Raw genomic sequence first — 25,857 nt, 5'->3', positions numbered from 1 at the left:
CCACGCCAATGTTCCCAGGTTTGTGAGACTATTCAAATATAAAGCTTTTGCAGTAGCTTACAGTTCAATCCAACAGCCCGATTAGCTCAGCTGGTTAGAGCGTCGTACTAATATCCTCTCCCCGAGATATCAAGTCATGCGAAGGTCAACAGTTCAATCCTGTTATTGGGCATTCATTTTGTTTTTTTTTCTTTTCCTTTTTTACTTTTGTAAATCATCAAAATTCTCCCGCGTATGTCCGTCCGGCTTTCTTTTCTTCTCTCATCTTTGTTGGAAGCAATGGTTGGAGGGACCATTAGGAAGGAGCTCTTCGAACAAACATGGCAAAAATCATTACAAATTCAACTAGAGACGTAGGTTCTCTTGAAACGAGGTGTCGAATTGCCTCTTTCCTTCTTCCTTGAATCGTTCATCTGTGCATCTTTTCAACGGGATGTATTTCAGACAGTAGGTATACAGTAGTTCCGACACCGAACTCCTCTCAACGGATGGCTGGCTCTATAACAACACCGAAAGCGATACCCATTGCACCCCGTCCACCGGGCCCGGATGGGGGACGGACCCCGCTCCGATATCGGTCATCCCGACGTCCCATCTACATATCTCCGTTGCGGACCGGACCGCGGCCGAGCCAAGCAACTGAATACACACCCCCCGACTGGAGCAAAAACCGCCGCCGTTTCTGTTCATTCAAGAAACACAGAAAAAACTTACAAAACCATTATTAGCAATCACTAAATAGATCGGTACTTCATCCTGCTCTTTCATTTCCCAATGCCTAAATTTCCCCGCATAACCAGCGTTCCCATCCTCGATTTCTTTATCACTTGCATAATGTGAGCAATGCGAACAGCGCCATGCAAGATTGAGTTGTACCTGCGTATACGCGTGGTGCGTTATGCGGATTGACGTTGTCACCAGACACTACACGGTGACGTGTTGCCAGGTGAACTCATGTTCGTCGTCACCCCTCTCCAACACGCTTTCCCCGATTAAACTCAACAACATGAGTTCTCTCGTGCGTATTCTGTGGTTTGTGTGCTGTTCGTTTTGTACGTAACGAATCTGCACGTCTACCTACGGGGGCGTTCCAGTAATTTCCGTTTTCGTAATCTTTTTCTTCTTTTTCTTTTGGCTCCCGTAGTGCTTTTGCGCATTGAGAGCCGGCCGGCTGCGGGCCCGGGAAAGTGGATCCATCTCCCATCTCAATCGGGGTGTCGGCGGCGGCCCCATTGCCTCCGCCGCTCGTCGGAGTCGTCGCACCCAGCTCGCTCGGGCCGGCTTCTACCCATACGTAGATTCTCCTCAGTTTCAATATCCGCCGCACCATTCCACTTAGATACAATCTACACAAACCACACAAAAATTACAACAAAAAAGAAGCTTCAAATATCTGAAACATGTCGAGTGTTGGCAATACGTCATCTGCATTGGCGCTAACAGCTAGGTAGGTACTGACTAACCTGACTAGAGCTCTGCACCACATGCCTATAATGTGTTGAGATACGGTTGCAACCATACTCCGTAGTGGTGGCCAGTCTTCAGGTTTCAAAACATTAAAGCTCAAAATTTGTTTCAAGCAATTCCCAAGCGCCGAAACGAACGGCCGGGTCCAGAGCCTCATCCGTCTCCCTCCCGTCCCGCCCCGCTCCGCCCCGCCCCGCCGTGGCCCACCTTGCTGGTTCCGGAACGAACGTCGTTCGCCGCTCCACTGACAACTCGCTGTTTCCGACCCACATCGCGCTTGTCCTTTCCCGTAATAGGGTCAGGTACCTAACCCATAGTGGATCGCAGGATCGATGGCTGCCCGAAATAAAGACAGAGGGGTGTGCGAACTGCGAGCGATTCAGTGTCGGGGGATGGTGATCAGTTGGCCAGTCAGTCGGGGGCCCGGGGGAGGGGTGTTTGGTTCCGTGGAGTCGGTCAACGAGCTTGCGCTGTCACCGCCTTTTGCCTTGGTGCGGACCGCACCAGAACTTCCCCGGTTGCAGGAGGTACGGATCGGGATCGATCCGCGAGCGGCCCATGCCCGTTCGTTTCGCTTCTCCTTCGCTCGTTCGATGGAAGCGTCGATATCCACGGTATCATGTTCTTGGTCGTTTCCAGAAACCCGAAAAATGTTTCCCCCATGCCTTCGTCTACATGACCTTGCAAAGCCCTAAGCCCTAGTTCATCCCTCATCCATCATCAATCACCAAATTCGTCAATAGTAGTTTAGTCGTGATAGTAGCATAGTTCCAGAGAAAACATGAAGTGAATAAAACATATGCTTCCCACGCCCACGCAATGCCTGCTTTCATTCGTCATTACTTGTTCGTTGTTCTGCTCATCCTTTCCTGTTCTAGGGAAATTGTGTCAGAGTTGTATGTCTTTGTGTTCGCTTGCGCGCCGTCCTTTCTGCCTTGTCCATATCTCTCCAAGAAATTAAGCAACGTTCTCGTCCTAGCCCCAGTGTTCTGCTTTTTAAAAAATGAATAATCAAAATACGGGCTACCGGCCTCAGAAGGTTGACCGGAAAACATGTACACAACGAAACCCCAGGATAACCCGTGACCGGCACCCAGGTGAGCATTAACCTCGAATTGGGTGACTGTTCTGTCGTCTCCTCTGATTCAGAACCGGCAGTCGCGCTAGCCTGTTTCCGTTGCCTTATCACAAGCCAGGAAACATGGTAAACTCCAAATTCGACGGCGCACTAAAAAGGGTATCAAGGGGTAGGTGAAAGACTTTCTTTCAACCAACAAGGGAAACCAACGCCCCTAATATAGCAAACCTGAGCAATCAAGGTGACAAAGCCAAGAGCTCTAGGCTAGTATGATCTTGCTCCTAACCGATACTTCCAAGGCGGGCCAAGTGGTTTATGCAAGGTGCCTCTCGAAGCAAACGTGGAAAGGCTACCCAGATCCACGGCGTCCCGTGTGACGAGAGGCAAGGCAATTATGTAAAAGTTGCCAATCTCCATCTCTGGCCGATCAGGTGGATTAGAGCTCCCTGTGGCGGAAACCCGAGCGTCTGGTAGCCAAAATGTTTTCCTCCAGGGATAGCATAAGAAGCGAAGTTGAGTTGAGTGTGATCGTTGAGACGCCAAACGCCTCGTAGCAAAGATAAAAAGCCGATAAAGTCAAAAGTCGATATGAATGCTTTGTTGGCGAAATGGCGCCGTCTTTGGTCGTGTATGAGAAAAGAAACCTGGTAGATGTGGCTCCAAATCCTGAGCACGGAAACCAAGTTTCGTGCCCAGCGAGATAGAGATGCCAGAAATCCCTCAAATGACCGCCAGCGCCCAATTGGGTGCCTAATGTTATGCCCTGCCCCTTGTTGAACGCCGAGCCATGCATGTGTGTGGTATTATACAGATCCAAGTCGAAGGAGAGCCTCGACGGCCTCCCTTTCTTGCGCATCTGACGGGGTCGTCAATGCAGGTGTTGTTGTTGAAAAGTTGAAGGTGCGGAACTGTGGCGAGCGTGCCATTCCCACTGATGAAGAGAATGACCGTAGCCCACCAGTAGCGTAGACACTGTTCGCGTTGAGGAACCGGTCTGATGGGGCTTGATATGAAGTCGCACGAAGCGCAGCCGCACCAACAGCGGCCCAGTCTTCATCATCTGTCGCGTCTTCCGTGTCGTCATCCATAGCAATATCATCGTCGTCATCAGGTGCCTCTGAGCAGGAGGCCGACGCCGAACCATCCAAGGACATCCTGTCCGCTTCGTGGTCCATCATGTGCATAGACCGATCGTCAAAGGAGAATGCCGCGCAAGATTCACCGTCGAGGGAACCAGCCGCTGCGATGCGCAAGCGATCCAGGTTCCAACCGCCATTCCTGGTGATGGGAATACTTGCGGGTTGACTGTCACCGTGTGGCGATGCTCGGCGTGCTGCCATATACCCGGAGGGCTGGCCACGCCTCCTGGCTTGCCATATTCCCCAGCCCACCTTCTCAAATTGTACGTCACCGTCCAGACCGCCGCCTTCGCCTCCACTTCCTCGACCTTCCAAAGCACCCACAACCAACCTCCGAGCCTTTGTCGGAGGAATCTCAGCAAAGCCAGGGATAGAGCTCGTGAGATAACCCATGATATGACGGATCGCAAGCGGACCGTGGTTCAAGAGGATTTCTGGTAGATGGAACTTGGCCAACATGGCAGCGTTGATGCCGGCCGACTCGTATGGGGGAGAACCGGCACTACCGTTGTGATCGGTGTCGTGATCGCCATGGAGGTCCAGATCCGAGTCGACATGTTGGTCCATCCCAGCTCTCTGAAGCTGGGCCTTGAGCCCATGGGGAGGCAGTGTAGGGGACATGGAGTTGGGAGGAGTAGGGAGGGGGGTCGGGTGAGTTGCCGTCACAGGGACACTCCGGGCCGCTACAGCAGTTAAGTTGTCTCGGCCGAGGGAGGTCGTAGTGATATCGCGAACAGCAGATGCCATGATTGCCTTGTTGACCTTTGTTGACGTAGGTGTGCTTCGAGACGTGTCTGCGAGTCGGCGCCAGTGGGTGTTAGCACGATACGGCGGGAGGAGGGCAGACACGCGACGACGCGTTGGTGAGGAGGTATGATGGTGCTGTTGCTTGTGATGATGATGATGATGGAAGGAGGAGGAGGAGTGACGGACAACGGCGGTGGCGGTCTTTTTGTTATCAGTCGTGATGCCGACCAGGGCCATGGACCATGTACCACTACTATACTATAGTATGTATGATACACACACACACACACATACACGCACACAGTACGGTGTAGGTCCAAGTAGAGCCAAGGTACACCAGTCGATATGACGATGTGCCCTAATCGCACACACGCACTCGTCGTGGTCGCATGGCTGATGCGCGGCACCAAAGGGGGGGGGGCGTGGGCCATGGGACACAATGCCCGTGGTTATTATCAGGGGGGACGTGGGTTGAATTGAGGGGGAAGTGGTATTCTAGGGTCCGCTCCTGAGTCACTTACCAGATGTCCGAAGGAGATGCGCAGCTGGCAAAGTAACTCTTGTTCGGGCCAAAGTGGATTTGGTCGGATCAAAAGTGTGGAGGCAGGGAAACGGCAGAGCTGTTGTTATCGCGATGATCTCTCTGTGACAGGAGATGACTCTCGGTGCTGAATCGATGGTGCAGAAGTGCGTGTTTGTTTCTTTGAAGAAGAAAAGGGAAAAGAAGAAGAAGAAGAAGAAGAAGAGAGAAGGAGGAGGAGGAGGAGGGAAGAGAAGGAGATGGGATGAATGCCAGTGATAATTAGTCCAATCCATTCTTCCTGCCCTGGGTGTGCGCCCCCATACGTAGAACAGGTACAGACAGCTAGTACCATACAAGTACGGCGTAGGGAGATGACCGGAGAGGTACCACTTACAACAACTGGCAGCCTGACGGGCACCCGACACAACGGGCACAATCTCGACGCGCACACGGACACCTAAGACAGGCAGGACACCATCTCACCTACTGTACCGGTAAACTGTACTGTACTTTACCATTGTCGCGAACACCTTCTGGCCCTCGCTTACCATTGTCTTGTTCACCTGTCATCGCTGTTTGCCTTGGGCAACCTAACCTAGATACGGGTAGAGGCTAGGTAGGTAGGTACCTCCCTCTTTTCTGAAGCTTCTCTTCTCGGTACCTAGGTTCCTAGGTTCCTAGGTAGGTAGGTAGGTAGGTAGGTATGGGAATGAACCAGGGGCTCAGCTGCAGTCATCAAAACGTGCCGCAGAGCAGTCACCGTGTTGCTTCCGCGCTTGCGTACCTGCTGAACCGTGTACCAGAGACAACAATTGGCATCATAATGGGCATGGCATGGAAGAAGCAAGGACAAGGCCATCAGATCGAACAAAGCAACAAAGCCGGTCCAAAGGGCTGTCTTTCAACATGCCAGTCACAAGATCATTTGGGTTTTGCCGATAGTTGGGGGCCCTGTTGCCATGCCATGGATGTGTGTGATGAGTGATTAGGGCCTGAATGGTTGCAAATGGATGGTTCTGCAGAAACACAGAAGGAATGACAAGCCTCGACAATGGATAGATGAGGTGACACCTCTTTCTCCCCGCGCCACCTGGGGTGCACATAGTGGCCATGAACATGTGCGCCTCCCCAGCATATTCCGTCTTAGTCCAAAGGGAGAGCGTACCGTGCAAATGCCAACCTCATCGACTGGCTACTTGTGCTCAACTTGTCTCGTCGAAGAGGACCGCTTGCAAGGGAACCAGCCAAGGCACACCAACTAACACCGACACCCCCCCCCCCCCCCCACCTCTTTGACTAGTTGACCCCTTCCGCCGGCGCTCCTTTTACGGGTTCCTTGGTCACGATATCCGGCCTACTACCAACTCACTCCCGCCTTTTCGCAAGTTCCATCATCGGTCGTCTATTTTGGCACCATGTGGCTAATTTTGCTTTGTGCGTTTATTTTTCCACCGTGTTGTTGTTGGGTCATCTCATCATCATGAATATGACACCAAGATAGGTAGTCTTGGTAAGGGTAATCCGGTATATCTGACAGTACAGGACAGATAACAATGTCATGACAACGTTCAATCAAGCCCACCCATAGCCAGACCAGAAAGGTTCTCAATTTTGCACAATTTCGGCGATAGGCTGGCAATTGGAGTTTCACTAGCACACATGGGGGCAAAAACCTAGGGCTTCTCTCCTGGGTCTGAGAGCGGCCTGTTAGTGCGGTGGGCGACGAGTGCGGACTACAGGCCTAGGTACCTAGTGTACAGCAGCTTTCTAGCGCTGTAGGCTGTGTACACCTATGTACAAGGCGACACACAATGCATGTTGCACGGATAGGTGGGTATGTCGGTACATCCATTACAACACCGTAACCGGGCAAGGCTGCTCCGCCGTCTCATTCCTTCACGTGGTGTTGGAGATGCTTCCGTCTTGTCCACAACTTCAGGGCACAACCTGAACTCCCCGTTTCTCCGTCATTGATGGTCAAGATACTGGTGGAACTTGATACCCAAACGGTACGGCAAGGGTAACGTAGCTGCGGCGCAGAGGACATCACACCTTGCCTTCATCTACGCGAGAGCGGATACTGATATCAAACCCCCCAGCTCATTCAGTGCTACATGTGTAGTTGGCTTCCCGCTGGTCCCGGACACCGGAAGTCGTAGAGACACGGCCTTCGCATTGGGAAGCAAACTACAAGTGCATCATGATGCAGGTTTGCGACGGACGAGTGCACCAGGCGCTGACCATTCAGCCATATGGGCTATGTACGACTGATGGAATACACGGCGCACGAACCAAGCAGACAAAGCCCGGCCAAACTGCCGCCGTCAGCCCCGTCTTCCCGCCATGGCCATTACCGGCGGTCGCTGCCGGTCCGAAGTGCCTGCATTCGTACGATTGTCTGTGAATGGGTAATCCTCTCCGTATCCCGCACCTGGGAAGTCCCAACCCCGGGCAACCGAGACTCTGGAACCCCGCCCAACACTGGCTTGACGGGAACGAGAAGCAAGGGGCTGACCTGCCCGAGATGTTCCGCAACCTGGCTGGGAGTAACCTTGCTGGGAACAGTCGCAGTAGGTCAGTCGTCGCACGGGCTCCGTAGCCGCATGGTCAACGAATTGGTTGGGGAGGTGGTAATCGTGTAGATACCCGCACACAATTATCCGCCGATCGCTCGATGAGCCTCTTGGTACATAGTGTAGTCGTCGGTTTAGACTTTGGGCAACATGAGGCGAAAGCAGGGAGATTCAGGGCGAACAGCCACTCATCTCGCCCCGTGTATTGTGTCACGGACGTCCGAAGGCCACAGAGTAAAAGGAGCACAGGGCAAAGAAATGATCTCCGGCCGTCATCATGGCAGGTCCCCAGAGAAGATCAGATACCATGAATTCCAAAAGGGAAATCACGTTGGATAAGACGCTCGTTCTGATTGGATGGATGTTCGAGAATGGCGATGGCCTATCGGGTGAGCACAACCGAAGCACACCTCTTCTGCCATTGGATTCCTTACGTACCTCATTGTGTGTGGGGGGGAGCAGATGTCCGGAAGAATTGGCGAACCCGACCGCCGGAACGTTCCCTTTCGGTATTATTAGTTCAAGTTATTTCCCGTCGTCCACTACACTAGTGACCAGCCCCCCTCAGTAAGAGAGGGGAACACGGTCTCAGTTTAGAAAGTCACAAGGCCTAGGGTGTCGTGAGATCACAAATAACGAATGAGTAGGCACGGCTTGGCATCACCATCCTGAATATCGCTCACTACATCGAATCCGTATAGTTCTACACATCCAGATAGCAGGGTCTTTTAAACTGGGGCAGACAATGCACACGCACAAAGACAAAACAAAGGAAAACAAAAGCTCTAAACACAAAAAAAAAGTCCATTTCCAAACCCTTCGCTTCTCTTTCAGGGACGTCGAAAACCAATCACTTACATACACCCCGGTTACAGAGAGAACAAAATCTCAAAACCGTTAGGACTTAGGTCTAGTAGAGTGTTCTATAGCGTTACTAGTAACTAGCAGGTGGTAATGTGATGTGAAATGTCCATCATGCGACGACGATCCACTGGGTTCTCAACATCTCAGAATGACCGGAGTCAATCCGTGGTCCAAACTGTTTGGACTATGGCTGACCTGTTGATGATCCAAGCTGGCGGTCCCGGTGTTTTTTCACCCCAAGTTTCAGCATCCGCGGCGGTTTCGGGGGACTGCGGAGAGCGGGGCGGGAGACGGGAGCGGAGATGATGCCGAGTTCACTAGCGCTGTACTGTACATCGTGAAGGCTGCCTTGCTTCCGCGGTTAGTAGGTAATCACCTCAACAAAACGCTGCAACAAACTAACCCATTCTACTCAAGACAGCCAAGACAACCACCTCGACGGTTCGAAGCATGAGAAGAAACACGTGGGTCTTGTAAGGGTCAACAGCCTCGAGGCCCTTGGTGACCGAGGTATGCCATCGTAGAATCAAGTTGGGCAGAGAGGTGACTAATCAGTAACCACGTCAGGAACAAGCAACTGGCAGTGTACATCATGTAGAGAATAGAACACATGTTGGGGGCAAGGAAAAAGTTAAACCATACAATGGGTCACTTACTAATTGCCGGAACATCACTTTTCTTTGTGCATCTGAGAACCTCAATGGCCTGCTACCTTTGGATCTCGAAACACTTGAACCCATGCATTAACCTCCAAACATCAGTCGAAATTTGTCCTCTGTTCTCCCGTATCCGTTCGATTTCTCGGCCAATAGACTCTCGAAGGTTTGGCACCTCTGGCCCGTTGGTCGTTCCTTTCAATGTCGATGTCGGTACCAAAACCAAGTCTTGTAGCGGTAGGTACGGTAGCGCTAATATTTGAAAGAATGCCATGAGACCTACGCCACCAGATACCACGGTCCTCTTTGCCAAACCTCGTCGTGAAAAGGGACAACATCCACCCATCGATATCGTAACGTGGGTAAATTTGGGCCGCGCGTATGCTTCAAATCTTGGTACTAGCGCTTCACAGTGCGGCAATGCCTGTAGCACCCTGCTTACAAGAAACGTAGGGAATGAAATGTACTGACTGGAAGATTACATCACCTTCCGCCGGCAAGAGTTGATCGGACTCGGAATGTACAATGTGCCAAAATTCGTGGGGAGGACCCTTGACCCACTCACAAACATTCTTGATAGTTGAACCAAATAACCATCATTTGACTGGAGTCGGCTGGGATGGGCAGTCAAGTGAGGAGGACGACACACCATCACCGATATCGCCTTCTGCGCATGTGAATGAGCGTCGACTGTTTGGTATTGTCCTGTCCTTTTCCGTCCTGCCCTGCTACTGCCTGCGCACATGGAAAGTTCGTAGCCATACCGGAACATACACTCGTCGTTGGGCTTTTGAGGTATACAGTACTTATTAAGCGACAAGCAGAAGCTGGCGCTGCTGAAAGCGCCACAACCCCCCGAATGGAACACTGTATCCTACATCGAGAAGGTCGATTCGGTGTCTGATTCTATGGGTAGCAGGTTGTGTAACGACACAAGAACCTGCTTTGTGTATGGGACCAAGTGTTTCTGCGGCCCAACACACCACCACCACAACTACAACCACGACGACGTTATGTAATATGTACCTGGTAGTATGTGCTGCATCGCAGCCACCCACGACAAGACAGGCCTCCCATTACAACATTGAGTTGGAATGGATGGGCAGTTGGGCTCGGCTCGGTTCGTGTTTGTAAATTCGCGAGATGGCTAGAACGTTCTCTCGGCCTTGAACATTGTATCGCCACGTTAAATTCATTCCAACTTCAGGTAGGAGATATGGTGATATTGGGTGGCACCGGGGCAAACCGGGACGTTTCGATACGATGATCCCCATGTTAAGGTGTCTGCTCGGCCCATAATCACACGCTGTTGAAGTCTGAGTTCTGTGAGGCATAAAATAATACTGCTCTCATACCAAACTTGGTGAGGACTCTCCACCACCGCGAATGTTGACCGTCTAGATTTCAAGCCCCGCCATTCTGACCAAATACATACTGTCTACAGGCCTAGATTTTCGCCTCTGTCAGTACATGTGACAGCAGTGACAGTTCCATAAGGAATATGGGAACGAAGCGATAGGGGTCACGAAGGAAATTACTTACAACTTTCAGCAAGTTGACCTCCTCCCGTGACTGGTCATACACTTGACGATAACTCGCGATACTCTCCCGCAAGAGGGCATCCCTGGTAAGCCGACCTTCGCAAATTGCCTTCATCTTGAGCTCCATCTCCTTGCGGAGAAAGGGCTTGCCGAGGCTGGTTTCGAAGTTCATCCTCTCAAAGCCCTCAATCAAGGCGACACCGAGGCTGGTCGGGATAAACTCCTTGACACCACCGCCAACTCCGCCTCCTCCTCGTCCGCCCCGCCCACCACCTCTTCCACGTCCTCCCCGGCCACCGCGTCCGCCCCGTGCGCCACCAGCTGCACCGTCATCATCGTCGTTACCGCCGCCTCCATTACCGCCTCGCTCGACCACCTGCACATACTGTCTCTCCTTGATCTTCTCAATATGCTGGGCCATGGTCGCATCGGTGCCAATTCCATTCGCGTCCATGAGGGCAATCAGATCCGCCTCGGTCAGATAGCTAGGGGCAGTGGTCTTGCCTTCGGTCATCATAGCTTCGGTCGGTTCAAACGTTTCGCCGACGGTGAATTTCGGTAGCTCGGCCGTTCCGGTCCAGTTTTCGTAAGGGTAAACGTCGAGGTAGTTGCGCTGGTGGACGATCAGGCCATGGGCGACGAACTTTTCTTCGCCGTAGGTAATTTCCACGTCGGTGGCTGCTCCTCTGGCGTCTTCGGAGCAGCAGGCGAGAAATCGGCGGACCACGAACTCGTATAGTCTTTTTTCCTGATCGTCAAGCACGGTGGGTGCCGCATATATGATGGGATGAATGGGAGGATGGGCCTTGTCGTCATTCCTACCTTGGCGAGGTTGTTGGAAGGCTCCGTCGACCAGATTCTGTGCGAAGGGACCCCAGCGTTGGTCCTGGGTTTGCTTTTGGACGAGCGCCCGCAAGTTCATACCCTTGTCAAAACGGTCTGTTTCTGTTCTGGGGTAGCTGATGAAACCCTTGTTGTATAGTTTTTCTGCTACCGTCATGGCTTCTTGACCCGTCATCCGAAGAAACCGTGTGGCCATCTTCTGAAGCTCGACGGTGGTGAGGGGAAGAGGCTTCCATTTCTTGGTTTGCTTCTCTTTGACTTCCGTGACCTTTGCAATTTTGGCGGCGAGACATCGTTCGTAAAGGAGGAGCACGGACAACCTGTCGAATAGACGGTTTCTGGACCAGTTGAAGTTGACTTTGACACCTTCTTTCTCGTGCATCACCTTGATAGACCAGAACGGTTCTGGAACAAAGTTTCTGACGCGGAAGTATCGGTCGACGACGAAACCAAGAGTTGGGAACTGACAGGATCCTGTTCAGTTAGACTCATAATGACAGTGTAAGCTCGATTCGGACTTACCATAGCTGAGCAGAAGGTCGGCCATTGCCCCACCAAGGGGTCTTAGACTTAACGTCAAAAAGCGAGTAAATGCAGATCCGATTCTCAGGTCCAACTCGATACGCGCAGCGACTGCTTCAGCCTGTTTGTCGTCTAAGGCTACCGGACGTCGGGCAGCAGATAGGATATGTCTGGATATCGGGTTCGGCATGTCAGTTATGCTTGGGTTTAGACACCTGGATGGCGAACTCACGCTCGTTCAATGTTGCTGAACCTTGCTCTGTAGACTTGAATGTTCCTCTTGCCCTTCCTTGCGGCCTCCCGGATCTCGCTTCCGATGTGCTCACCTTCTCGATCACAATCCGTCCAGATGTAGAGTATGTCAGCTTGCCGGGCCTGGTTTTCGATGTTCTGGGCAATATTTTTCATGTCCTAGCATGAATCCCGTTGTCAACATCAAAAATGCAAGCAAGGATGATGTGCCCGACACTTGTTGGCGATGGCGCGACATACATGCGGGTAGATTGTCTGGACAGGCGCGTCAAAGAGGCGATCTGGTGGTGGGTATTCCCACTTCTTAAACTCCTGGTGAAAGTCTAGCTGCGTGAGATGTCCCCTCACAGCAGTCATGGTGACCGTAGAGCGTCCCCAGGGAGGACCGAAATCGCAAGTGAAAACATAATTTTTGGTATACCTGTCCCGAGTGTCATGCTGCCTAGCACGTTAGCAATGATCTCTTCAAGACATTGTGAAGACGTAGTGGCAACCCACGGTTTGATATGAGCCACCAGACAGATGTGTAGCGACCGCCTTTGCAATGGACGGTTTTTCAGCCACACAAAGGATTCGCGGCATTTTGGACGAATAAAAGCGCACAGAAGAAAGTGACGATACTCCCGGAACGAACCTACCCCTTGGAAGCAAGGGAGAGCGGGGCATCAAGCGGTCGTCTGAAGTTCCGGTGAAGTAAATGTGAAGTGAATTCCATTTATGACGAAACAAAGAGGCGTTCGTCGTAAGACAGACAAAAGGGCTGGTGCAGGTTCACTTGAACCGAGATTTATTTCGGATACATCAGCTCCTGGATGCCGAGATTGATAACCTTGGGGCTCTTCACAGCCTTTGCAGTCATACCTGTTGCATGCAGATATCCGTCTTCGCGGGCTGATCAAGCAACTATGGAAGTCAGTTGATGGTTGATGGCGAGGGGAGACGCGCTTCGCGTCTGGTGTTGTAATGTGTAATTGATGCGTGGATCCTTACATTCAAACAATCTGGTCGAGTCGCATTACATATTGACCTATGCGAGCTATGCATGCAGTGCACTCATGCGCTTGCGCTAAAAGAGGTATGACGATGCAGGTTGCGTTCATGCCCCGCCTTTTATGAGTGGGCGAACTACTGGCTGGAGCCCCGGGCTCGACGGATACTTGTGTACATCAGCACATGACGCCAATCCTCCGTCATTCACTAGTACATCCAACAACAGCCCACCGGATTCTTCGATTCGGCCAATCTTTCTTCTAGGAAGAACTCGAGAAACACGAAAAGTAAACAAAACATCCATCTTCAACTCGCAAGCCTTTGACTGTCCCCATTCTTGTTTCTTGCCTCGTCCACCGATCAGCTACACAGCTGCCCGCCATGACACTGCCCTACGCCATGGCTCTGCCCAAGTTGGGCACACTCCAAGACTGTTCCGACTTCTCAAAGACAGTCACCCCTTTCCTACCCCAACTTTACGCCCTTCCGCGTCAAATTTTGGATACCATTTTCAATGGGGGGAGCTTCCTTAAGCTGTACATGGAGACCAACCCCTTCATCAGCGGGCTCGGGATCTCCATTTTCCTAGGCGGCGTGTTTCTTGTTGCTGCCGAGGTCAACAGAAACTACTCGCAAGTCGACCGCTTCTGGAGCATACTGCCGACCATCTACATCGCCCACTTTGCGACATGGGCGCGTCTGGCCGGAATCCCCAGCCGGCGCATCGATGCCGCGCTGCTTTTTAGTACCATTTGGAGCGTGAGTCTAGTCGCAGACTGCGAATAGCAAGAGTACCTACTGACAACGTCAAACTCTTTAGATACGCCTGACTTATAACTATTGGCGGAAGGGCGGCTATAACGTTGGTTCTCAAGATTACAGGTGGGAAATCGTTCGTGCGTCGATGCCGAAGTTGGCTTTTCATATCCTGAACTGGACCTTCATCTCCTTCATCCAGAGCGTTCTGCTTTACATGCTCGCTTCTCCTGTTTATGTCCTTCTCCTGGCCACTCAGTTCGAGCCTGAGCTCTCTACAGCTGATATTGGCTTCGTCGTCATGGAACTGGGTCTTATTCTTACCGAGTTCATTGCTGATCATCAACAATGGGGTCAGTGTTGTGGTACATGTATCCTCTGGGGAGCGCCCGCTAACATGAAGCGCGTGTAGTTTTCCAGTCAGCGAAGAATGAGTACAAGACCTCTGGTCAGATCCCGGCCGGCCACAAGCAGGCTGATCTCGACCGAGGCTTCATCACATCAGGTCTCTGGGCTTACAGCAGACATCCGAACTTTGCCGCTGAGCAATCCATCTGGCTCACCCTTTACCAATGGGGCTGCTTTGCGACCAACACCCTCTACAACTGGACCATTGTGTCCCCCATTATGCTCATGAGTGTTTTCCAGGGCTCCACGTGGCTGACAGAGCGCATCACCGCCGGGAAGTACCCAGAATACAGCGCGTACCAAAAGCAGGTCGGCACGTTCGTGCCCAAGACTTTGAAGGGGTACAAGACCCCTGTGCCCAAGTTTATCCGCACCAGCGATCTTGCCAAGAAGCTGCAGGAGAAGGAGAACAAGAAGCAAAAGTGAAGACAGCCCAAGACCTTCGCCTTTTCCATTTTGTGACTGGCAAGACAACCAACTGTGATGGCTTTGGCATAAGCTTGAAGGAAATGGCCGGGCTGAAAGCAGTGGATGGAATCTTAGCGGCGGGCTCGGGAGTACATCATGCAGGGGCCAGGTATGTACTATGGAGAGCGTGGTCAAAGCAAAAATTTGTCGCCTATCTTGTTTTGGATGCAATTTGCTGTGGCAAACGTCTACCAGCCCTTGCAACTCCAAATTTACGACGTCCATCATTTTCACTTGCGTCTGTGTCGGGTCGAAGTGGCCCAAGGTTGATACTCATACGCACTATGAGTGATGGCGAAATGCTCTACCTACGTTTCTCGGGCATCTAGCACCCTCCAACTTTCAGTGTTCTTATTGCATTTAGCTCTTCCAACATAGTGGGACGGCAGCTCAATCAGAATCCTAAAGGACAGGAAAATGGCACGTGAAATATGGAATTTCAACAATCCGTTAATATTGTGTCAGGGGTCCGGCGTGATCCCACATGACCACCCGTGAAATTACGCCGTTGATGCTTGTTCGAAGCGTGGAGCTCGCTAGTGACCCGACGAATGGTTGTAAGAACAAACCGAACACGTTACGGTTAGTAAATTACATCTTGGGTTTACTCTTACCAGGCATCAAAGCATCATTAGAGGTAATATACCTTTGAACCTAGATTTCAAGCAGTTCCTGAATGGAACATCCTTTACTAAACGACTCTAGCTGATGTGTTTCCAAGTTATCGTAATCCCTATCACAGTTATTATACGGCCTGTCATAGCCCAAGCGGACTTCAAAGGACTGTGCATGTTGGTTTATATTTACGACCACTTCGCCTAAAAACCTTCGTGTGCACCAGAACACGGGAAAAAATTGGGACCTCTTAAAATCCCTGAAAAAAACGTGAAGGGCCTGATCACAAACCCCTGAAGTGCCCGATGCACGGTAGATCTTCACACAGGCCCCGGCCCCGGGACCCCTATCCCGGCAGAGCAACCGATGGGTCCCCTGGGCAACAAAACATTAAAGAGGCTCCGTGAAATTTCCAGATTGCCAAAATCCGAGAGGATGACACGACGCACGTTCCATCTCAATATGGAATCCCTTCATATCTGTGATACTTTTTTTGAAATATTGATGTGGAGATGTGTTTATGAGATTTTGCAAGGGGCTCGCTCGGTCAGACTTTCCGCGCCAGCACAATTGGGTGTCCGTAATTTATTGGGTAGCGAAGTCCGAGGAAGGCGACATCTGTCAAGCCGTGGATATTTGTGAAGTATAAAGAAGATATCCTACCCCCGTTTTGACTCCTGAATCTGGACCTTTTGTCTGTTTATTCCTCTCTGGTTGCCTATCTCGGCCTTGGTACTTCGGTCACCTTTCTGTCACTCGTTCTCGACATTTATCCTACTAATAACTAATCCATCCTGACGCTCTCTCATTCATCCGTTTTCCCATCACTGCCGTTGTACTTTAAGCCGGGCACATCCCAATACTTTTGGCGTTTTTCAACATCTCATCCCGAATTTTGCATCACTGGTACTCTGAAACCGAACAACTCCACCCGATCTCTTGCGCCTGATCAAACACCGAACCTGACGATCCTTCGCCTCACCTGCCTGGTCTTGAATAGCCCAGACTTACAAACACTCGAAAATTAGAAACCTGATTCTTCATTGGAACAAGTTTCCGTTGGGGTTATCTACTTTCCGTTCGAAAACCTGTGACAACCTGGTGTAAGGAGGACAGTATTGGGCCCAAACCAGAATTACCGACGGAAAAAACGGTCAATCCAGAACGGCTTGACACTCACGATAGTTCCTTACAATACGAGTTGTACCCTTCACTCGCGCATCTTGCAGCCGTTGAGTCACCAGGACCAGGGCTACAGCACACACACACACACACACACGCACATAACCTTGCAGTTATCATTATATAATCCCGCACCCCACATCTGCTTTTTTTCCTCCCGCTTCTTCACGATGGCCTCCTTCTCCCCAGAAGATCCCTTCTTCAACCTCTTTTTTACTCCGGCACCAACTTCGTCCGCCAGGAACGCTAGAAACGGCGGCAGCAGCGTGACAAGAAGTCGCAGCCCATCGCCATTCCCCCCTCTTCCTCCCACATCTACCGCAACCCCATCTTTGGTCAGGGCGTTGATGTACTCGACGTCTATCCCAATGTCCATCATGCCGTCCTCCAAGGAAACTCTCATCAGCAAGTCGCCAATTCTCTCCGCCTTGCGCTCCCCGGTGGGCACCGCGTCTGGTCATCATCGCAGCTCCATTTCCTCCACCACCTCTTCCGTTGTGACCACCTCCACCACCTCAGATGCTGCTGTCGTTGAGGTCCGAGTTACTACCAAGCCCGCGGAGGAGGCTACCATCGAGGAGCTGCTGGCCCGCCCTCCCCCCAAGCACTCGCTCAGCTACTACGTCAAGAACGCGCGCGACAGGCGCATGCCCGTTGTTGACCCTGAGGAGGAAAGGATGCGCTTTGAAAAGGCAAAGGCGGAGTTGTTGGCTGCGAAGGCGGCGTTTGACCTGAAGATCTAAAGCGACAAACACCTTGGAAAGTTTCGACCTTTCGTCGCGATCACTTCCATCTCACCCATTACCTGTGCAACACGGCAACTTTGGTTTTCTGGTTACCGGCAATCAATTTGGCAAACGCTGTTGCCGGATGGGAGCTTTGCTACCTCTAGCGACAGTAGCGAGCGAGCGAGCGACCATGAAGCTCGGCACCCAATTTCGGCGGTTTTTTGAATTACTCAATTCTATTCTCATTCAACAAGCGACTTTGTTTGGCTTTTTGGACTTTTCCCTCCCCGTTTCTCCTATCGACTTAGTCTTGGATCGGCATCAGCCACGTCGAGTATCAACGAGACGGACATAGACAAGGGAAAAACGCGGGTTATCAAGTTCCTCACGGAACAGGCGGCGGCGGCGTTAATGGAGTGTTTTTATTGGTCCTTTGTCAACCACGGAGCCGAGAAAGGTCAGAAGGGATAAGAAACTGATGCAGAGAGGATTTTGTATGCATTATTGAAGACGAGTGAAAAGCAAAGGGAAAAGGAATGGAGAAGGCAAACCTATATAATTTGGTACTGAGGGGGAATGGGGTGGATATATGGCTTGCAATCATGCTTTGCGCGATCCAACAGATAGACAGCAGGGAAATGGATGTGCCTCGGTAGCCCTTGTACAAACTTGAACAAACATGAACACACCTGTGCATTAATGTCCTCCTCTAGTCAAGACGTGAAGCCAATGCGAAGCCATACACGACAGTAGCGATGAAGTTGCCCAAGTTAAGGAGCGATGAAATGCCGTGGAGCTGTGAGAAGCGCTTGTTCAGCGCAGTCATCTCCTGAGAGTGTGGGGGAGCATCATAGCTCTTCTTGCCGTCCTTGGTTTCTAAAAAGTTTTCAATTACCCTCAATGTCACCAACGACACGATACCTCATCAAAGTGAGCAAGACAGGATCGTCAAGATAAACTCACCTTGATTCTTCCTCTCCTTCATACACTTGGTAGTAGCGGGCCCAATCACAGCAAGGTTGGCCAGGCCGGTAAAGAAGATGGTAGCAATGGGGGCCAGAACAGACCACCTATTATCCGGGTCCAGAACGCCGGCGATCCCAGCTGCTCCAGAGGATCCGAATGCGGAGGTAGCCGCGGGGTAGGTCAGGGCGAGAACGACGGGGATGGCGGTTTGGATGGAGAAGTAGACGGGGAAGATCTTGGTCATGAGCGCGGAGAATTGCGGGCGGGGAAGGACCTGGAAGGCAATGATGCCGCCCACGAACGACTATGTTATGTACGGAGGTTAGTGGGAAGTGTCCGCTTTCGTGACTTTGACTCTGTGACTTCTGAATGGTATATGGCCGTGTTGGCGAGGGGTCATACATGGAAGAATGTTGTCCCAAGCAAGGTGCCATAGCTGTGGTGAAAACGGGGCGAAGTTAGCAGTTGAGAACAGCGAGTAAGTTGTGATGTCACTAACCTGATAATATGGTAGGGACCTGGTGAGACTAGGCTTGAAAATGACATCTTGACTGTTGGACACGCACGTATACAGATGATAAGGGAGGAGCAAAGATATTATGATAGGATTTGATAACCTCGAGAATATGGGGATGAGATTCAAGGGATGAAGTTGGCGACAACAACCCAAATAAGCTCCCCACGCATCAGGTTTTTATGCAATGCATTAGTGCATGCATAAAGCGGAGCGAGGCCGTCGCTTTCAGATTGGTGCGCAGCTACGTCACTACAGTTGACCAATGAAGTATCACGCTGAGTTGCGTGTCATGGATAACGCGAAAGCATGTGCCTTCGCGCGAGCACACAATGTATTGTAACGTAATTCACAATGATAAACGCCAACACCAACTCAGTTCCCCGTTACAGCGTGTAATTAGGTTGCTCCGACCTGTCTCCAACCCTGGCGATGCTGCCTAGAAACCCACCTCGAATGAATGCGAAGCGAACGGGCCACAGCAGAGTCATGCCAGAGATTATTTTCCTCGCAAACTCCAGTCTTCTCCTTTGACTCGAACTCTAAATCCCATCATCGTCGCCAATTGCAACTCCACGGACAGTCCTCACCTTCCCTCACCATGGCGGACAAGGAAGCCACAGTCTATGTCATCGACCTGGGTGAGTCCATGGCCGACTGTCACAATGGACGTAATGAATCCGATCTCGACTTTGGCATGCGCTACATCTGGGACAAGATTTCAACTACCGTGGCAGCCAGCCGCAAGACCTGGAACGTGGGTGTCGTGGGCCTCAACACCAATGAGACCAACAACAACGAAAACAGGGAAGAGTATCAGGGTTACGAGAACATATCGGTTCTCCAGGAGCTTGGGCCCATGACCATGACTTCTCTAAGAGCACTCAAGAGCAAGATTGAGCCATCCAGTACCTCCAGCGCAGACGCTATTTCGGCAATCGTGGTTGCCCTCAGAATGATCCAATCCTTCACGAAGAAGTTGAAGTACAAGCGGAAGATTATCGTCGTAACAAACGGGGAGTCACCTATCGATGATGATCAGTCTGAAGAGGTGGCGAACATGCTCAATGACGTGGGAATAGAGCTTATCGTGCTGTGAGTGTTCGCCTTCCACGAGAGAGCTTCTGTTGCGAGTGCTTGATAGTTGACCATCAGGTAGCGGTGTGGATTTTGACGATGCCGAATATGGCTTCAAGGAGGAGGATAAGCCACGCCACAAGGTGAGGCGAACACAACTTGGCGATAACTAAACATGCTAACAATTCCCCAGGAGCAAAACGAGAAAATCCTCAAAACGCTGGTAGACCACTGTGAGAGCGGCGCATTCGGCACCATGGCACAAGCAGTGGAAGAGCTTGCCACTCCCAGAATCAAATCCGTCAGGCCTTTCAAGGCATATGATGGCCCTCTGACGCTCGGAGACCCCCAAAAATATCCGAGCGCGCTGAGCATTCAGGTTGAGCGCTACTTCAAGACCAAGAGAGCAACACCTCCGTCAGCGAGCAATGTGGCCAACCCTAACGGACCGCCTCAGACACAGGTTTGGGACGAAGACCACGGCGTACCATTTAGTGGTGTGGGCTTTCAGCCAGTCAAGCAACTGCGCACATACAGAATTGAGGACTCCAAGGCAGCAGGAGGGAAGAAAGACGTCGACATGGAGGATCTTGCCAAGGCATATCAGTATGGCAGGACCGTAGTCCCCTTTGGCAAGAGTGAGGAGGACTACCTGAAATACGAGACAACGAAGAGTTTCACAATCATCGGCTTCGTTCCCATGAGCAGCGTAAGTTGTAGTTTGGTTTGTTGACATGTGCCAACGAGCGCTAACGAAAATACCCATAGTATGAGCCATTCTTGAACATGGGAGAGACAGGCCTCATTGTTGCTCAAAAGGTGAACGAGGAAGCGGAGCTCGGTCTATCGGCTCTTATTCATGCTCTACATGAGCTTGAGTCCTACGCTGTGGCCAGATATGTCAACAAAGATAAAGCACCACCCCAAATCCTTCTTCTCAAGCCAAATCCGGCTATCGAAGACGACATTGAGTGCTTGTACGATATCCCGCTGCCGTTTGCGGAGGACGTCAGGAGTTATCAGTTCCCTCCGTTGGACAAAGTGTTGACTATCACGGGGAACGTACTCACGGAACATCGCCTTCTACCCAACAATGATTTACAGCAGGCGATGAGCGACTACGTCGATGCAATGGACTTGACTGAATATGGGCAGGATGACGATGGGTAAAGTTTCCCCTCCCCTAGAATTTGACTTTGGTACGATGCTAACGGAACGGCAGACACCCTGCGGAATACGCGCCCATTGATGACCTGTATAACCCCGTCATCCACCACATGAACCAAGCGATCCGTAATCGCGCAGTGAACCCTGATGCTCCTTTACCACCCGTAGCCGAAATCCTCACACGCTTCACGCATCCGCCTGAACCACTGATAGCGAAAGCCAAGACAGAGATCGACGGATTGATAAAAGCAGCAGAAGTCAAGAAAGGTAAGTTGACACCTGTATTCCCTTTCGGTGTAACACTCCCTCTCACACCTCCATCAAGTCCCCCCAAAAGTACAAGGCAAACGCGGCAGGAAAGACACCGTCAAACCTCTATCCGGGCTGGACATCGACGCCCTTCTCGGAGAGACCCGACCGCGAACGAAGAAGACGCCCATGATATCCACGGAAAATGCGATTCCCGAATTCAAACAAATTCTGGAAACAGCCGAAGACGACGAGACCATTGAAACTGCCGCCAAGCAGATGGGAAATATCATTTGCAAGCTTGTCAGCGACAGCTTTGCGGATGTGCTGTACCCGAGAGCTGCCGAGAACATCCGGGTGATGAGGGAGGAGCTAATAAACATGGAAGTTCCGACGCTTTACAACAAGTACATTACAAAACTCAAAGAGAGCCTGCTCTCGGGCAACTTGAATGGGGATCGAAGGGAAATGTGGTTCCGATGGATTGTTGGAGGGCGCTTGGGGTTGATCACACAGGATGAATCTGAGGTGTCCGAAGTTAGTGAGAAGGAGGCAAAGGCTGTGAGTGTCTAACCTGGAAACAACCATTCAGAAGTTTGAGACTAAACTAATATTTTGTACTAGTTTCTGAAGTGAGTAGTCCTAATGCGTCCAGGTGGTCGGAATTAGGGGAGCAATATCACGCAGCTTGCCGTTGCTAGAAGGGATTCAAGGATGGGGATTCAAGGATGTCGAAGGCAGCCACACCTTGCGATTTCTACAGAGTCTACTAGGACTACACCGTGCAGAGCAAGTCTATGGGAAGGTCGCTGACAGGTTCTGGAGAGGACACTGACGAAGAGCGGCAAAGGAAGCACCCCTTCAGTGCGCAAGAGGTCGGTTGAACAGGAGAACGGAGAGATACAATTTCCGGAAGCAAGTGCAACTTAAGACACACAGTGTTATGTGTTGTGGCACGACAGATTTGTGACCAGATGAGAGGGCTTTTCAGCTTTGCTGCCCAACGTCTGTTCATCTGTTCACCTCATCTACTGCTCCAGGCTTGTTTATTCGATCAACACGGCCGCCAAATGTCAAGACTTTCCAGCATTATCTTGTTCAAGGCGGTGCAAGCGAATGTATACAAACAGCACCTTTTCGGTCGATATCATCAGGTCGTCGGTCTTATGTGTGATGCTTTGTTTACGTATTCGTCACTCCCTCCTCCCAACGAATTTGGGTCTGACATGCACAGTGCCAATTCTGCTACCGGCATTTAGGCAGACCATCCATAGTAGTACAACGACTAACACACTTCAAGTTATCCAACCGTTTGCATGACATGCTTTTATCTGATGACGAGCAGTCGTTTTACTTGTGATTCAGTCTGTAAGGCTCTCCCAGGGAATCGTCTTTTCCCTTCACAGGAAATGCTCATTCATCGCGGCGTCTTTGCCAAGTGGGGTCCTTGAATGCAGCACTTATTGTTCCGTCCTTTGTGAACTCTACAGTGGGGCACCCGTAGTAGGCCTCATACCGTAGAGTGCCTTAAATCGTCACCACCTCAACGGGCAGTTGCGATTCTGTTTACTCATCTGTGCTCGCTCCTTCCATTCTCGTCCTTTTCTAGTGTCCTGTTGGGAGCCTCTCACTTACGCGCCCGCTCACTCGCACCTTCCGCGTTGGTTGTAAGTACTGCTCAAGACCATCATTCACTCGAAAAATGAAGGAGCCTAAATCCGTTTTCATCAACTGACCATCTGAACAAAATAGGTTTTCGGATGAGAAGTTTGGTCACCATCTAGGGCTTCCCATTCACCTCCATTGTGTCTGCCGAAGGACCATTTATATTTCCCTCGCTCACCTCTTCCCCGAAATATTTATTCCCTCCCGGACAATCGCTTTCGCGCAAGCCCTCCGCCCAACAACGACGACAGCCCTACGACTGCGCGCGAGCCCACTTCGTTCAAGCGCCGCTTAATTCTTCCCTTCATTTTGCATCCTACCCTACGACACGTAAGTGGAATATCGTAGCAGAGACGCCTAGGCTGAGATCCCCATTTGCCGAAAACGTCTTTCTCCAGATCAGCCGCCCCCTCATATTGCTGGCCCTATCACCACACCCGAGAGACGTCACCAGATCCAAGATTAGAATCGCCGGCGTCGACTTCAGGGCCAAGGCTAACTAATCTCTTAGTCACTCCTAACCGAATTATCGCTCGCCACCATGGAGGACGAGCAGTTTATGCAACAGCTGCGGAACCTTACCTGCCAGTCTGTGGACTGGAGCGGTTTCGATCCTTCAAAGTGGCGTGACGAAGATATCAATGACTGGGACATTAGTGATGACGCCCAGGGTGATGAAGACGACAATTATGCATCCGACGCTTCTATCCTGAGCGCCCGCCATCTGGATCCCTTTAACGTCAAACCTATTACTCGCCCTCACCATACTGGCCGTACCTCCTTGCGCGTTGAGGACGTGACCGACGAGCAGGAAGAGTACCGCGATGCCTCGGACTTGGAGAACATCAGATGGCCAGAAGTCAGCGTGGAGCAGGGCGAGATCGATCCCATCACAGAACTCTTTACTCCCTGGAGAATGGTTCTGGAGTATCCCAACCTGTTTGTTGGCAAGCGCAACGGCGCGAGGGTGAGGCGTATCATCGCTGTATGGATGATTGTGACGCTAACAGTTCGTTCCCAAGGCTCGGCCTCTTTTTACGCTCGAGAGCCTACACGAAAACCGCATGTGGGATCTGTAAGATGTTGAGGTCTTATCGGGGTTGGGTCCATGACACTGTGTTAACACACTCCAGATTCTACCTCTACCGGCCGTCCAACGAGGGGAACAAGAATCCCTTGATCTTCGTCCCAACCTACCAGATGCAACACCTACTCGACGTCATAAACAGAAAACTCGACGTAGAGTTCACGTTTCCTCGCGGACATCAAGACATGTTCGCCATGCCATTTGGGCAGAGTAATACAGCGAAACCGCGATTTCTTGGCCGTTCCAGATCTGCCGAGGAATGGAAGCAGCTTACGAACAGCGTCCCGGCGCGTAAGCCCGGAGACACGTCGGAAAATGCTCCTTTCCTTGCCAAGCAGGAGCTAACCCGCCGCTTAAACAGCATCTTTTCAATCCAAGACAAGAGCAAGAAGACCAAGAACAACCAGTACAAGCGATGCAATCTTCACCGCGCCTGGGGGAAAAATATCAAGAGGGTTCAGCGGTATCTCGGTCTTCGCCGCAGAGTTTTATCTGACCCGGAAGTGCCATCATTTACCCCGCTGGATCTCACCCAGCCTACTGGCATCCAGCCGGAGAAGTCTGTCGTGTTTGTGGCGATTGACCTTGAGGCTTATGAACTGGACCAAAGCATCATCACCGAGGTCGGCCTGGCAATTCTTGATACCGCTGAGATCACAAATGTTGCTCCTGGTGAAGGCAGCAAGAACTGGTTCGACTTCATAAAAGCACGACATATCCGCGTCAAGGAGTTTTCGTGGGCCCAAAACTCCAGGCATGTCCAAGGCCGCGCCGAATACTTTGACTTTGGGTATGTGTGATCTCATCCCTCATCCCTTGCCCTGTCCCTGCCCCAAATCCGAAACCGAATCACTAACAATGTCCAGCGAGAGCGAGTTCATCGAGGTCGCGAAGATCGCCAGCGTTCTGAAGGAGACCATCGAGGGAGAGTCCTCCACCGGCGGTGAGGGAGCAAAGCGCCCCGTGGTCCTTGTGTTCCACGACCAATCTCAAGATCTCAAGTACATTCGCATGCTTGGCTATGATGTGGCCAGCGCGGACAACATTTTGGAGGTGGTAGACACTCGAGAGATGTACCAGTATCTCAGCCGTTCGAACAACGCCTCCAAACTTTCGAATGTTTGTGGCTTCCTCGACATTTCGTGGAAGAATATGCACAACGCTGGAAATGACGCGGTCTACACGCTTCAGGCCATGATGGGCTTGGCCATTGACATGCGGCAGAAGAGCTTGGAGAGGGCTGCTGCGAAGGCTTCAAAGGCGAATACGAGGTAAGTCCTCAAGAAGAAAGGCCACTGGCCGGACGAAGTGCTAATTTAATCATGCTTCTTTTACTAGTGATGGTTATGTTACTTACTCTGAATTCACCGCGACGAAGGAGGACGTCGATGAGGGTTGGATCAGCACCGGGGAGCTGTCTGATGGTGGCGAACCAAGCTTGGTGATGGCGGCGAGCCCCGTCCCTAACTCCGTCGTGAAGACTACAGTGGATGAAAACTGGGAGTTGTAATGGCGATGAGACTACCATATTTCCACCACCACTGCCCAGTGCGCAGGTGTACCTGGGAAAAGTTAGCTGATAGACTGGAGTCGAAGCAAGGCAAAGGGGCAAAAGCAGGCAAGAAAAGGTGAAAAGGACTGCACTCGAGCCAAAGCGAGCATCAAACCAGTATCTAGCAATGTTGTAACGCGCATCTAGTCTACGGCGTGTATACAGTGAAAAGGAGAGCCGCCAAACTATTCAGTCCATGTGGCACAGAACATAACAATCGTAGTGGTA

At 51.3% G+C, this 25,857-nt stretch overlaps 10 protein-coding genes and 1 non-coding gene across 11 annotated transcripts; 6 read left to right on the top strand and 5 right to left on the bottom strand.

Moving 5' to 3' along the window:
• Positions 1 to 75: 75 nt before the first annotated feature.
• Positions 76 to 172, top strand: B0T23DRAFT_t152. Its single transcript has one exon. It is a non-coding gene; the product is annotated as a tRNA-Ile (tRNA).
• A 674-nt stretch (positions 173 to 846) lies between these two features.
• On the bottom strand, positions 847 to 1,639 carry B0T23DRAFT_115106 (uncharacterized protein). The gene is made up of 2 exons (XM_062831932.1): positions 1,464 to 1,639; positions 847 to 1,393 (listed from the first exon to the last, which is right to left on the bottom strand). The coding sequence occupies exon 2, from the start codon at positions 1,328 to 1,330 to the stop codon at positions 965 to 967; it is 366 nt and encodes a 121-aa protein (XP_062694114.1). The 5' UTR covers positions 1,331 to 1,393; positions 1,464 to 1,639; the 3' UTR covers positions 847 to 964.
• Positions 1,640 to 3,348: 1,709 nt separating this feature from the next.
• B0T23DRAFT_403533 (putative Sin3 binding protein-domain-containing protein) lies at positions 3,349 to 5,472 on the bottom strand (the record flags this gene model as incomplete). Its single annotated transcript, XM_062838791.1, has 5 exons — positions 3,349 to 4,681; positions 4,726 to 4,789; positions 4,953 to 5,099; positions 5,349 to 5,391; positions 5,470 to 5,472. The coding sequence occupies 5 exons, from the start codon at positions 5,470 to 5,472 to the stop codon at positions 3,349 to 3,351; spliced, it is 1,590 nt and encodes a 529-aa protein (XP_062694113.1).
• Positions 5,473 to 7,167: 1,695 nt separating this feature from the next.
• Positions 7,168 to 7,705, top strand: B0T23DRAFT_377216 (uncharacterized protein). The gene has a single exon (XM_062837017.1). The coding sequence runs from the start codon at positions 7,207 to 7,209 to the stop codon at positions 7,594 to 7,596; it is 390 nt and encodes a 129-aa protein (XP_062694112.1). The 5' UTR covers positions 7,168 to 7,206; the 3' UTR covers positions 7,597 to 7,705.
• A 380-nt stretch (positions 7,706 to 8,085) lies between these two features.
• B0T23DRAFT_377215 (uncharacterized protein) lies at positions 8,086 to 9,070 on the bottom strand. The gene is made up of 3 exons (XM_062837016.1): positions 9,034 to 9,070; positions 8,795 to 8,938; positions 8,086 to 8,739 (listed from the first exon to the last, which is right to left on the bottom strand). Exons 2-3 carry the CDS (start codon positions 8,841 to 8,843, stop codon positions 8,576 to 8,578), a joined length of 213 nt encoding a protein of 70 aa, XP_062694111.1. The 5' UTR covers positions 8,844 to 8,938; positions 9,034 to 9,070; the 3' UTR covers positions 8,086 to 8,575.
• A 1,381-nt stretch (positions 9,071 to 10,451) lies between these two features.
• Positions 10,452 to 12,787, bottom strand: B0T23DRAFT_403532 (DNA topoisomerase; the record flags this gene model as incomplete). The annotated part of the gene is made up of 6 exons (XM_062838790.1): positions 10,452 to 10,493; positions 10,590 to 11,905; positions 11,954 to 12,123; positions 12,186 to 12,364; positions 12,446 to 12,643; positions 12,704 to 12,787. The coding sequence occupies 6 exons, from the start codon at positions 12,785 to 12,787 to the stop codon at positions 10,452 to 10,454; spliced, it is 1,989 nt and encodes a 662-aa protein (XP_062694110.1).
• Positions 12,788 to 13,576: 789 nt separating this feature from the next.
• Positions 13,577 to 14,785, top strand: B0T23DRAFT_427659 (uncharacterized protein; the record flags this gene model as incomplete). Its single annotated transcript, XM_062840082.1, has 3 exons — positions 13,577 to 13,954; positions 14,016 to 14,304; positions 14,364 to 14,785. 3 exons carry the CDS (start codon positions 13,577 to 13,579, stop codon positions 14,783 to 14,785), a joined length of 1,089 nt encoding a protein of 362 aa, XP_062694109.1.
• Positions 14,786 to 16,439: 1,654 nt separating this feature from the next.
• On the top strand, positions 16,440 to 17,783 carry B0T23DRAFT_114909 (uncharacterized protein). The gene has a single exon (XM_062831931.1). The coding sequence runs from the start codon at positions 16,795 to 16,797 to the stop codon at positions 17,365 to 17,367; it is 573 nt and encodes a 190-aa protein (XP_062694108.1). The 5' UTR covers positions 16,440 to 16,794; the 3' UTR covers positions 17,368 to 17,783.
• Positions 17,715 to 19,012, bottom strand: B0T23DRAFT_114895 (uncharacterized protein). The gene is made up of 4 exons (XM_062831930.1): positions 18,818 to 19,012; positions 18,721 to 18,754; positions 18,316 to 18,622; positions 17,715 to 18,228 (listed from the first exon to the last, which is right to left on the bottom strand). The coding sequence occupies exons 1-4, from the start codon at positions 18,862 to 18,864 to the stop codon at positions 18,062 to 18,064; spliced, it is 555 nt and encodes a 184-aa protein (XP_062694107.1). The 5' UTR covers positions 18,865 to 19,012; the 3' UTR covers positions 17,715 to 18,061.
• A 421-nt stretch (positions 19,013 to 19,433) lies between these two features.
• Positions 19,434 to 21,961, top strand: B0T23DRAFT_394774 (protein Ku80; the record flags this gene model as incomplete). Its single annotated transcript, XM_062838150.1, has 7 exons — positions 19,434 to 19,927; positions 19,992 to 20,052; positions 20,103 to 20,618; positions 20,678 to 21,075; positions 21,132 to 21,343; positions 21,402 to 21,886; positions 21,950 to 21,961. The coding sequence occupies 7 exons, from the start codon at positions 19,434 to 19,436 to the stop codon at positions 21,959 to 21,961; spliced, it is 2,178 nt and encodes a 725-aa protein (XP_062694106.1).
• A 1,570-nt stretch (positions 21,962 to 23,531) lies between these two features.
• On the top strand, positions 23,532 to 25,587 carry B0T23DRAFT_403529 (QDE-2-interacting protein; the record flags this gene model as incomplete). Its single annotated transcript, XM_062838789.1, has 5 exons — positions 23,532 to 23,957; positions 24,013 to 24,065; positions 24,124 to 24,867; positions 24,944 to 25,348; positions 25,416 to 25,587. 5 exons carry the CDS (start codon positions 23,532 to 23,534, stop codon positions 25,585 to 25,587), a joined length of 1,800 nt encoding a protein of 599 aa, XP_062694105.1.
• Between the last annotated feature and the right edge of the window lie 270 nt (positions 25,588 to 25,857).

Source organism: Neurospora hispaniola (assembly GCF_033458365.1).
Source record: "Neurospora hispaniola strain FGSC 10403 chromosome Unknown B0T23scaffold_3, whole genome shotgun sequence".
Classification (NCBI taxonomy): domain Eukaryota; kingdom Fungi; phylum Ascomycota; class Sordariomycetes; order Sordariales; family Sordariaceae; genus Neurospora; species Neurospora hispaniola.
Note: the sequence above shows the minus strand (reverse complement) of the source record. Positions and strands in the feature narration are given on the sequence as shown.

Excerpts from the sequence above, each read along its gene's own strand:
- B0T23DRAFT_377215 (XM_062837016.1), bottom strand. The coding sequence starts at position 8,843 with ATGCTTCGAACCGTCGAGGTGGTTGTCTTGGCTGTCTTGAGTAGAATG. Across the intron at positions 8,740-8,794 it reads GGCTGTCTTGAGTAGAATGG|GCAGCCTTCACGATGTACAG; the intron begins GTTAGTTTGTTG and ends CGCGGAAGCAAG.
- B0T23DRAFT_115106 (XM_062831932.1), bottom strand. The coding sequence starts at position 1,330 with ATGGTGCGGCGGATATTGAAACTGAGGAGAATCTACGTATGGGTAGAA.
- B0T23DRAFT_114895 (XM_062831930.1), bottom strand. The coding sequence starts at position 18,864 with ATGTCATTTTCAAGCCTAGTCTCACCAGGTCCCTACCATATTATCAG. Across the intron at positions 18,623-18,720 it reads TTGGGACAACATTCTTCCAT|TCGTTCGTGGGCGGCATCAT; the intron begins GTATGACCCCTC and ends TACATAACATAG. Across the intron at positions 18,229-18,315 it reads GAAGGAGAGGAAGAATCAAG|AAACCAAGGACGGCAAGAAG; the intron begins GTGAGTTTATCT and ends AAAACTTTTTAG.
- B0T23DRAFT_114909 (XM_062831931.1), top strand. The coding sequence starts at position 16,795 with ATGGCCTCCTTCTCCCCAGAAGATCCCTTCTTCAACCTCTTTTTTACT.
- B0T23DRAFT_377216 (XM_062837017.1), top strand. The coding sequence starts at position 7,207 with ATGGGCTATGTACGACTGATGGAATACACGGCGCACGAACCAAGCAGA.